The 11567-nt window shown below is 38.9% G+C and overlaps 1 protein-coding gene across 2 annotated transcripts; it reads right to left on the bottom strand.

Annotated features, from left to right (window-relative positions):
- Positions 1–594: 594 nt before the first annotated feature.
- On the bottom strand, positions 595–3980 carry LOC113665572 (paired box protein Pax-3). 2 transcript variants are annotated; one of them, XM_027181288.2, is made up of 4 exons: positions 3759–3980; positions 2909–3463; positions 2018–2238; positions 595–1396 (listed from the first exon to the last, which is right to left on the bottom strand). In XM_027181288.2, exons 1-4 carry the CDS (start codon positions 3787–3789, stop codon positions 1235–1237), a joined length of 969 nt encoding a protein of 322 aa, XP_027037089.2. In that variant the 5' UTR covers positions 3790–3980; the 3' UTR covers positions 595–1234. The 2 variants fall into 2 exon arrangements, with proteins under 2 accessions (XP_027037089.2, XP_089061765.1); XM_089205639.1 differs by having other exon boundaries at positions 2909–3613; positions 3759–3861.
- Between the last annotated feature and the right edge of the window lie 7587 nt (positions 3981–11567).

The following is an 11567-nucleotide window of genomic DNA, read 5'->3' as shown; positions in this document are numbered from 1 at the left end:
AAGTTAAAACCATAGTTATTAAACCGGCCAACCCGAACGAAAGTTATCATCACCATTTGCTCAAGAGAACTCGAAAATAAAAACAGGCGATCAAACGCAGATGACACAACTGCGATTGGTTTAAGTTTTGCATTTTATTGATTGAGATGGTGCAGCAAGTATTTAAGACCAATGACAGGGTGGAGTGAAGCAAGACCAAGAACGCATGAAAATTGCTTCATTTTTCTTATGTAAATGCTATATCACAAAAAAAGAAAAGTTCAAAATTTAATCAAGGTTGTTTGTAGGGCATATCACCGTTATATCGTTTTCATTTACGGGTCTACAAATAGGAAAGGAAATTCAAAACAGGGATGGGAACCTATACAAGTGAGCTTATAACCGGTTTTTTAGGGAATTTTTGTGAATTTAAGATACTGCCTTATTTTCCCTTGCTGCATATTCACTTTGTGGATACAAAGATACAAAAGCGTAAAACACATCTTGGTTTCTCGTTCATAGTTTCTTAGCATCATCCGAGAGTGTTATTCTGTTGATGCCGTTATGGATATGCTGTTGTCGACAAAGTACATATGCAGTACGTTTAATCTTTAAAACCGAAAACTTTTTCTTTAATTAGGGCTATCACAAATGTTTCCATCTTAAGCTTCTTGCTGGCTGACATGAATTAGACAAAAAAGATTTCGGAACTTAAAATCAGATGATACATTTTTTTAAAATGAGAATAAAGTAAGCCCAAATTTTTTGGCAGTTTGTTATTTACTCTTGACAACATGAAAAAGTTGGAAACGAAAGCACTTTTCTAACGACTGACGACTGATCACGGTGCTATATTTTCAATATAACTTGTATTTGAATAAATTAAAATATACATACAGCGTACACCTACCACACAGTACTCTTTTTTTTTAATTAACAATTCTTTCTATGACTTCTTTGGATCTATTTTTGCACGCTAATCATACCAATTGATATGGACTGCCCATTAAAGAAAAAAGTTCTTTCCAAAGCATTTTCGAAGGGGGTGGAGTGGAATAATAAGAAATTGAAGAGAAAAAAACCAGAAAATACAAAGAGATTTGAGTTTTAGTGGTCGAATGCCTAGTAGGATGAAATCCTTTAAATGGAGCCTCTAATTATGTTATATCCCTTTCCCGCACATCAAGAAGAAGAGAAGTTGTTGGAAAAGCTCATGGTGAAGCTCATTTTCTTTCAACATTCCTGTCCTGCACGCTCAATAGATAGGAAAAGAGTAAATGGCATCATTCACAACCACGTATGGTATGTACCCCATGGACGGCATCGGTTGTTGGCATGCACACGCAGCGGAATCTTCTTTTTTTTCTTGTTTAGCATCTCTTTTCCTCAGGCGAGCTCGTCGATTGGAGAACCAGACCTTACGAGACAAGGAGGGTTGTGCTTTAAATAACAAAACTATAGATTATGCATAATAAATCAAAAACTACATCCAAAGAAATTGGCGCTGATTTACCAATGGCTAATATACGAGTGTCACGTCTTACGGGAGAAAAAAGATCAGTGGCAGGTTGTCGAGTCTGGTTTGCGTCTTATTGTTGATTATTTTGTGGTCCTTCATCTTTTTTTTCTCATAAAAGGCTACCCCTCAAATCCAGTCAAAATAACAAAGTCAGACCAGGTTTGACTTTTCAAAAAGTCCAAACTTAGGAGACAATGATGACACTTTATCAGTATGCCTATGAATGTCAGCTTGGGTTTAGCTTCAAGGATTTTTTGAGATTGTATTATTTTGTTATTCTATTCCTCAACAAACTTCATTAGTGACAACCATCCCCTTATCCAGCTTTTCGATAGATTCGAGAGAACAAGTTTGGAAAAGAATAGCGACTTTAAGATATCTTTTAAGTACTTTAAATAACGTATTCAGGAACAGCTTTTTAATCGATATGATTGACAATCAGCTAAACCTAAAGAAAGGTATGTTTTTCGGCATGTGAAAAGTTTTATATATTTCAATATAAAGAGATGGTTTTCCAACCTGCACACGAGCTTCTGTTAGAGACAGTCTTTGAGCTAACTCCTCTCGTGTGAACACATCCGGGTATTGTGTTTCCTGAAAGGCCTTTTCAAGGACCCCTACTTGGTCTTGTGTAAATTTGGTGCGGCTGCGACGTTGTTTTCGAGCGATGAAGAAATCGTTTTCCAAACTGCTGTAGGTGTAACTTGGTGAAAAGGTGCTCAGAGTTTTAAATTCTACGTCTGCAAGACAAGTTTTTTCATCAATGCGGAAAAATTGGCTGAAAATCTTATTCGTCACTCTCAACTGATTTAGAGTTTACCAGAGTTTACCCTGACGCAAGATTAAAGGGGAACTTAGTTCGTTTTAAATTCCTTACCCATGGTTTTTTTTGTGATAATCTCCACAACTTAAAAAATCTTGAGAGTAGTAAAAAAGCAGTTGGCGAAAGTGTAGCGTGACAACTTACGAAAAGAGATGACGTCAATTAACGTCAACTCTCCTCTCTTTGTTCGACTGCTTCTATTTCAAAGACGTAGTTTCACCCAGTGCAGTATTGTAAAATCATTTCGGACGCAAAAAGACTTTCACTTCCATTCATCATTCTGAATCGTTGCAATTTTGTTCAGTTGGATTTGAATCAAATCATTAGCAAATTAACATCAGCAGAACTTTTTTTTAAATATAGGTCTTCATCATAGCAAGCAAATCGATATATTAATAAACCTTTAAGCGCTGAAAGTCATTTCCTATCGCTAAAAATAGTTTTTCTATCGTTTAGACTTGATAGCAATCTCGATAAATAGATACGCATTACAAGTACTTTCGCCGCGTCAAACCCGTGACTACATTGGGCGACGTAATCATTTATGAAAAAACCAAAACAGCGACAAAGTCAACGAGGCTCTTTACCTGGTGGGTAGGACTCTGTGTCGTCCTTAGCAGTTGGACTCGGTGGATCATCCTCCTTTTTAACAATAGTTGAAGTTAGAAAAAACTCTTTGTCATCAGAATCTTCACAGCTCTTTCCACTTGACTTATTTCGCCATATTACGGTATTCTTTCTTTCCCCAGTTTCTTGCACAATCCTGGACTTTAATATTTGACTTATGGCGTTAAGTGAAGGCAGGGTACTTTTACTGCATACATTTTCTTTAAGGAGACGATCCCGAATCTCCCATGAAAAGATTCCTCCATTCTCATTTCGGTAATGGTCAATTTTCTGTTCGATTTCCGGAGTTACATCTCGAGCTTTATTCAAAGCGACTATTCCAGGATCAACGGTACCCGTCTCCTGGTATCGGCACAAGATTTTGCTAACACAACCATGAGATACTCGCAGTTGACGACTAATGTCACAAGGCCTTACACCCATTTGCGCCAGTTCAATGATCTTCCATCGGAGAAGCTTTGGAAGTGGTCTGCCATTTATGAAAACCCCTCCGAGCTGATTTACTTTCCCTTGACCTAAATTGGAAGGCAATGAGCCATACGAGTAAGAATCTCGCAAAATTGCTGTACCAGGTTGAAATTTAACCCACTATTTTCCCCTTGATTCGCCCAGTTTTACTCTCCAAGAATATGCTCTTTTCGTGTTTAGTTGGTGTACAAGAGGCCCTAAAGAAGTTCCAAAAGTGATTACAGAGTTAATTTATACGAAGAACGAAGGCAGAACGAATTATTTGTGGAGCAAGGACATATCGCTTAAGTTTGATTGTACTTTGCGGTTTAAGGAAGAATAAACAGTGCACTAAAAGGTTACCTGTAAATGTGAAAGCTTCCATACTTCTCATGAGTCTTCGGAGCTAAAGTATGCGACAGTGATGTGGGACATAAGATTAACCGTACGTATAATGCTTAGCTCCTTTTAAAGGCTCATATTCTTAGCTCGATGACGCAGATAGGCGTCAATAGCAACTATTCAGTTAAAGGGTTTAGTCAAGCGTTGTGGTCTAATATAGCATTTAGAAGTATTAAACAAACAGTAGCTTACAACAATTAGTAATTCAGGAAGTTTGATTAAAATGATTGTTTTCTTCGGGCGACTAAGCCTCGTAGCGTAATTTCGCATCACGAAAGCATAGATCACGATTCGGTTTCTCACGTCTCATGTCTACTGAGTTTCGTGCAGGGTTCATCGGCTTCAAAAAGAACAATCTTCATATGGCGACAAGTAATTTTAATTTACCGTGATATTTGTGAGGCGCCATTTCCTGACACTCAACTATATTTGTTACAAATAGCATGTAATTTAAATTTTAAGTAGATTGGCATACTTCTAAAGTAAATTTGAAATGAAGGGCAATGTTGGACAACTTGTAGTTTGCTTGCGATTTTATGATTATTCCATTCTAGAGGTTCGCTGAACAGTAGGCTATTTAGCATCGTTGCTCGTCGTAGATATCAATCATGGCGATTTTGGACGGCATCGAGGCAGTTTTAGGGGTTCACAAGCAATTGCTTTGAAGGTAGTTTAGGATGCATCAACGGTTGATCGGGTTAATTGACTTCGTGTAAATAACCATGTCGCTCTTGACAAAAGGACGTGGACTTCAAACGCTGAGTCACGAATATTTTGTCACCATGGTTATCTCAGAAACATCAAGCCGCTTAAGCCAATCTTGAAAATTGAACAAATCAACATGCCAGTGAAATAAACCTCCTCGTTTTCTCATGTTAAAAAAAATGGAACAGGTTCGGTGATCAGTTTTGCTCGATAAGCATTGTACTTATAGCCAGTGGCTAACTCAGTTTGACGTGCCGGCAGCTGAGCGGAGCAGACAGAAATTTTCACAGAATTTCCACTGAAAGGTTATTTCAAGCTTCTCTAGACCTTTGAATGTTTGTTTGTTTAGAAATGTCGAGCGAATTCAAAACTTAATTGTTTTTTTTCGAGCCTGTGCAAACCGTGAAATCGTTAGGTTGTCAACACAGGAAACATTTCTTATCTAGCGATTTCGTGGTATGCACAAGCTCGGAAAATTCAGCTGCTAATAGCCTATATTCTGATACAAGTGAGAAGCTTGAAAGAACCCGTATGTGGAAATTCTGGGGAAATTTGTGACTGCCAGGCATTTAGTCTATTTAAGTCTATGCCTTCCCCCGTAGAACGACAGGCAAGAAAATTATCTTTCTCATCAGTGACATTCCTTCGCGTCCGTCATGATAGAAGTTTGCTCGTTGATGACTTGCAATGTTTACTCTTGCGCCCAACTAATACAGCTGTCTCTAGGAGCTTGTGGATACACTACAGAATATCCTTCAATTGAGCGCTGAAATTCATCGTTTCATTTGCATTCAGCGAAAATGCAAATATGTTTACCAGCAGTCCTGTGAGTAATGCTGTGAGCGATAGATGGAAAGTAACCGGTCCATTTACGTGACCTTACATGCCAATGTTCACATTTGCAGAGTAAAACTTTTGCTCTCTTGAATTTTTTTTCTGCTTCCGTTGTTGTCGGAACATTCCCCTTTCCAGTCTATAAACCCAAAAAAAATCCTAAACTAGCCTTTCCGTAAGAAAAAAACTCAGGCCTGTACGAGATTTGAACCCATGACCTCTGCGATACCGGTGCACTGCTCTACCAACTGAGCTAGCAAACCATCATGTTGGTTCCAAATAAACCCGTGAAAGTTATATATTTGAACTGCGGCCTTATTTTCACTACTGCTCAAGTAGTGTTCATTACTGCGAAGATGGCTTTCATATTCACGTCATTATCCGCAGTTCAAATATATGATTTTCCTATATTCACAGTAGTTTATTCACCACTTCACAGGTTTATTTGGAACCAACATGATAACCAGCTCCTAGTTGGCCGATCATTTAATTCGGCTAACCTTGTCAACATACGCTGTGAACTTTCTTTAAATGACGTTAATCATTCTTTGTCCTTATGCGTGATGAACGCTTTGATGATGATGATGAACGTTTTGCAGAAACAAAACAGCGGATTTCATGGATTACGTCTGTGGACAAGCGTTCAATCTTGTAGCAGTCACCGAGACTTGGTTTAAACCGAACAATGATTCTATAAGAGCTCAGCTGTGTCCTTATGGCTATCGGTTTTGAAGCCTCGGAAGGGCTATCGGGATGTTGGAACTGCACTCTTTTATAAGGATTCTTTGAAAATCATCTCGTCCAGCTGTGGACAGCTGGAGTCATTTGAATACTCAGAATGGATAGTGTCTCCTTCCGGTACTATACCCCTGAGCCACAGAGACTCCAAAATGAGCGAGGTCTACTACAAAGTTCATATCACACGCGTTCTGCATACTACTAGGATCAGCAATATCGATAGCGAAATGTTTGTAGATAGAAAAATAAGAGAGATGGTAGATTTTGAGCTTGGTAAAGAAATGAAGAAAGATGTTTTTCGTCATGTCACGAGTGTTACCACCTGTCTTCTTTTTCTATCAACATCTCTCTTATTTTTCTATCTATGTCACCCTTATTATACATAGAGCACGGAAAATTCTTTATACGGACTTTGTAGATGACAGTAGCTGTGATCTTGGGAAGTTTTTTTAAAGGAATGAAACCACTCCTCGCGCCGAAGGACAATCTCTGTTTATTTTACTATCGTGATAATCGCGCTCTAGCTTATGACATAGGTGGATTCTTTTGTCGCAAGATCAATAATATCCGGAATGAACTTGAAATCGTTAAAACCGCTCTGAAAGAAGATGACAAAGTTAAATACGATCCTGAAGTAATGGAGATATATATATGAGTTTATATATGATATATATATATGAGTTTATATATGATATATATATATATATATATGAGTTTATATATGATATATATATATGAGTTTATATATGATATATATGTGAGTTTCGTCAGCTTTCTTGTGGAGATGTCCGCAGCCTTGTCCAGAAGTCAGCAAAAAAGACCTGTGCCCTCAACCCAATACTAAAGCTATGGTCGTAACCCGCGTAAAGGAACTTCTTTCAGGAAAAACGTGTATGCTAAATTCTTCTTAGGGATCAGGTGATTTTTTCCCCTTGATTTTCTCAAACCTACGGCCTGTGAATAACCTCCAGTTTATATCAAAACTTGCTGAGCGCGCGGTATTCAATCCAGTTCACGAGCACATGATGACGTTCCAGCTTTATTCATTAGCACAATCTGCTCACCGCACCGGTCACAGCACAGAGACCGCGCTGCGTAGGGTGCATAAAGACATTCTGTTAAGTATGGATAAACAGAGGGTCAAACTGCTGGTGCTTCTAGACCTAAGTGAGGCCTTTGACACCGTCAACCACCAGGTGTTGCTCACGCGATTAGAATCTAGCTTTGGAATTGGCTTGAATCATTCTTCGACGGAAGATCTCAGCGCATCTGAGTTGAAGGCTGTCGCTCTAGGAAGTTTTATCTACCCCATGGTGTCCCTCAAGGTTCATGCCTTGGCCCCCTATGGTTTACAATCCACGCTAGAAAGTTGTTTGAAATAGTCAAGGCTCACCTTCCGGATGTGCACGCCTCCGCAGACGATACTCAGCTCTATTTATTTTTTAAGTCGGATTCTGAGGACAACCAGACCGAATCCGTGGATGCTGTGCGGAATGTATTGAAGACATTAGGGCATGGATGGCGGCCAACCAGCTAAAGCTTAATGAAGACAAAACCGAGGTCATCCTAATCGGTACCAAGCTACAACTTGATAAAGTGAATATTGCACACCTAGAGATCGGTCAAGCAACAGTGCCAATTGTAAGTTCCGCCGTCCACAACCTTGGTTCGTGGTTTGACGTTAACCTTAAGATGACAAAACAGATTAATAAGACTTGTCAATCAGTCTAACATCACCTGCATAATATCAGACAAAAAAGGAAGTTCCACCAAACTGCTTTTACAGGGTGTGATCATGGCAAGTATTTATTACTGCAAGGGTCTTCTCTATACCAGCTATGCATCTTTCCCAATTGCAACGTCTTCAGAATTCCGCAGCGCGACTTATCACCCATACACCCAGATACTATCACATTGCCCCAGTGCTGCTTGCATTGCATTGGTTACCGGTGAAGTTGCGAATTTGCTATGAAATCGCTGTGATCTCTTTCAAGGCTTTTCCCAATATGGGGGCCTACTTATTTTAGTAACCTCATTAGTATCAATCGATGTTCTCACTATAACCTGCGGAGTAATGTAGGTGCTATTTTGCAAGACCCTACTGCTAAGTTCAAATGCACTCTTAGAGACAGATCATTCATTGCGGCTGCTCCAAAGATATGGAACAGTTTACCTGACTATATTAGGAAAGAGAGTGATTTTGATATGTTTCAGACTCATTAAGACGCACTATTCTAAAGAGGCTTATAGCGAGTTGTCTTAAGCTACTGTGGGTTTTTGTTTTCTGCTTTTATCTTCTCTTTTGCTTCTTACTTGTTATGAGTTATGCTAAATTACTTATTAGGATGGAAATGTAACAAACGATTAAGCTTTAGTATATAAAGAGCATTTAACATAACTTTTGTTTTAGTCTTATTCGAGTGTTATGCTATTTTATCATAATTTTTAAAGTTAAAATGCGCAATAAAAGCAATAAATGTTATTATTATTATTATGTCTTCTTTCTCTTTAGGTATGTTTGCAGTGAAAGTGCTTTTTTCATTTTTAATTGCACCCCCACCCTTGCTGAAAGTTTTGTTATAATCAATCATTTTTCAAATACGTTTTAAGAAATAAATCGGTCACTCTGCGTGGACAAGATATATCCATACATTATATGACTGGTTTCTCTTTAGAGCTTCTGCAAATAAAGCTTGACTGTTGACCAAGAATCGACCGTAACATCGACACAAGTATAATTTCATAGTTATATGCATTGGTAACAAGGAAAGGATGAATAAAAGGTATCACTACTTAATACATGAACGTTGGCTGTGAGTTTCTTGATTTGCCGAAGTAGGAGTAAATAACCAAACCAAATAATATCGAATGTTTATCTTCATAGCTTAGAAGTATTCTTGTAGGTCTGGTTTCGCTGATCCATCACAAATATGCATATGTATATATATGCCACACGCAAAAACCTAGCCATCAGGTTTATCGTAATGTCAATTCAGCCCTGGAGTGTTAGCCCAGTATTTGAGGCGTGACAAGTGTGTACAAGCTTGACTATCAATCTTGCAATGAAGGTTGTCAACCAGGATGAGTAAGACAAGCCCCTCTCGGCCTCAGAAAAAAATACCAGAGCGTCAAGGGGTTTCAAAAACTTACCCTACTAATCCCCTGAACCTTCCACACAGAGCCAATTTTTGTATAAATGAAGAAGGATAACCATTAGAAACAAGTAATGATGACAAGTGTTTCTTTTCCTCAGCGATAACTGACGGTTTCAGTGTGAGGTTTTTGGCTCGGTCGTATACCACGCTTCACTGTCTGAGGGTGGTGTGAATCGTAAGCTAGGTACTGGTCAGTGTGGGTGGGCTTTCCGTACACAGTGGTAGTGAGAAGACTGTCTGAGACTCTTGTAACTGTTGTATCGAAGAAAGGAATGGTGTCATCCTTCTCGATTTCCATGGTAAGACGAATAGCAGGCTGTTGACTGTTTAGATGTTGTAAAAAGCCGTTGTCGTCGTGCCGATCTAAGACCGTGAAAGTGTCATCTACATATCGTTTCCAGATCTTAGGTTTGCAAATCGCATTTGCTATTGCCTGTTCCTCAAATTCTTCCGTGTAGATACAAATACTTTTGTTAGAACATTTCAATCAGTTGAACCATTTAATGATAATTATAATGATAAGGGATTTATATAGCGCTAAAACTATAAACAATATTCAGAAGCGCTTTACATAAGTTAAAGTTCTATACTAATTAAAACGAAAATATTCAAAAGGAACAAACATTAGAACTACTGAAACAAACTGAAAGCTTTCCTAAATAGAAATGTTTTAAGTTGCTTTTTAAAAATGGCGAGGCCACTACATGTTCTTATAGTTAATGGCAGCGAGTTCCGTAAAACAGCTGCAGCATGAGCAAAGGCCCAGTCCCCAAGTGAAGAGCAGTTGGCTTTTGGAACGAACAGAAGAGATGAGCAGACGAGCGAAGAGCATAATTAGTAGCTGGTTTCAGGGACAAAAGATCTTTAAGGTAGGGAGGACTTTGGTTGTGTAATGACTTGTAAACAAAGAGGAGCAGTTTAAACTAAACTCTGAACGTTACTGGGAGCCAATGTAGGTCGATAAGTGCAGGTGTGATATGATCAAATTTTGAAATCTGAAAAATCACTCTAACCGCAGCATTCTTAACTTTCTGTAAGCGATCGAGTTGATATTTCGGTAGACCGAATGGAAGTGCGTCACAATAATCAAGGTGTGGGGATATAAAAGTGTGGAGTAGTGTCTTATTCTATTGAACAGTAAGGAATTTAAAAGTGGAATTTAAAAGAGGAATTTAAAAACAGTAAGGAATATAAAAGTGTGGAGTAGTGTCTTATTCTATTGAACAGTAAGGAATTTTCTGATCTGTCTTATGTTGTATAGTCTATAAAAAGCCCTGCTACAAATCTTGCCTATATGAACGTTCATTCGCATATAGGCATCGAACCAGGACCAAAGGTTCCGGACGCTTTCTACAGGTTTAATGAGGGTGTCACCAATAATAATAGATTCAATAGATGTTTTTTCAAGTTGTTGGCGGGTGCCAATAGTTAGAAACTCAGTTTTTGCGTCGTTTATCATTAAACGATTAGCATTAAGCTAAGAACGAACATCAGCAATGCACATCTCAATCGCGGGGACAGCGTTAATTTCGGAATGGATAGTGCAAGGTCGGAAGGACAGGTAAATCTGGGTGTCGTCAGCATAACTATGGACGGAAGGGAGATGCTGAGAAATAATGTTGAAGAGGCGGGAGACGTAGAGAGTGAATAAAATAGGCCCCATACAACTACCCTGGGGGACTCCACAGTTCAGATTAAAGTCATCAGAAGTCTTATCACCAACAAGTATACGTTGTTTGCGACCGGACAGAAATGAGTCGAACCAATTTAAAGCAGTCCCGACGACTCCAAAATCCTGTTGCAAGACATTCAGAAGAATGGAATGTTCAATGGTGTCAAAAGCAGCACTAAGGGCCAAAAGTACGAGAAGTATCACTGCTTTATTATCCCTACTCATTAAGATGTCGTTCTGAGCCTTTAATAGAGCAGTTTCTGTCGAGTGATACTTACGGAGGCCGGACTGGAATTTCACAGTGGAAGAGAAGTTGTTGAAGTGCAGCCTTTTCCACTACCTTGGAAAGAAATGGAAGATTACTGACTGGACGGAAATTTTTATCGACCAAATCAAGTCCAGGTTTTTTCAGTAGAGGAAAGACAACAGCGGTTCTCCAATTTTCTGGAACGTGGCCACTGAGAAGAAAGAGATTTACCATCTCAGTGAAAGGGGGCGCTGATACATCAAGACAGGAATGTTGAAAACTGGACCGAGAGTGTCACGTGGATTTTTGAATGTTTCTTACCCCCCACGAATTAAACTTTAAACTCTTGATGAAAACTCAAAAAAGGAAAATGAAAAGGAATGCGTGAGAGCTGTCCTGTATATTGTTATTCTGGAATA

This window comes from Pocillopora damicornis, chromosome 4 (genome assembly GCF_964200805.1).
Source record: "Pocillopora damicornis chromosome 4, jaPocDami1.2, whole genome shotgun sequence".
Lineage (NCBI taxonomy): Eukaryota > Metazoa > Cnidaria > Anthozoa > Scleractinia > Pocilloporidae > Pocillopora > Pocillopora damicornis.
This window is presented reverse-complemented; position numbering and strand designations above follow the sequence as displayed.

Bases quoted from the DNA above. Each gene is read 5' to 3' on its own strand.
- LOC113665572 (XM_027181288.2), bottom strand. From the start codon at position 3,789: ATGAGAAGTATGGAAGCTTTCACATTTACAG. The intron at 3,464-3,758 runs GTAACCTTTTAG...CTTCCAATTTAG, and splicing joins GGAAGCTTTCACATTTACAG to GTCAAGGGAAAGTAAATCAG. The intron at 1,397-2,017 runs GTTGGAAAACCA...TTGTCTCGTAAG, and splicing joins TAACAGAAGCTCGTGTGCAG to GTCTGGTTCTCCAATCGACG.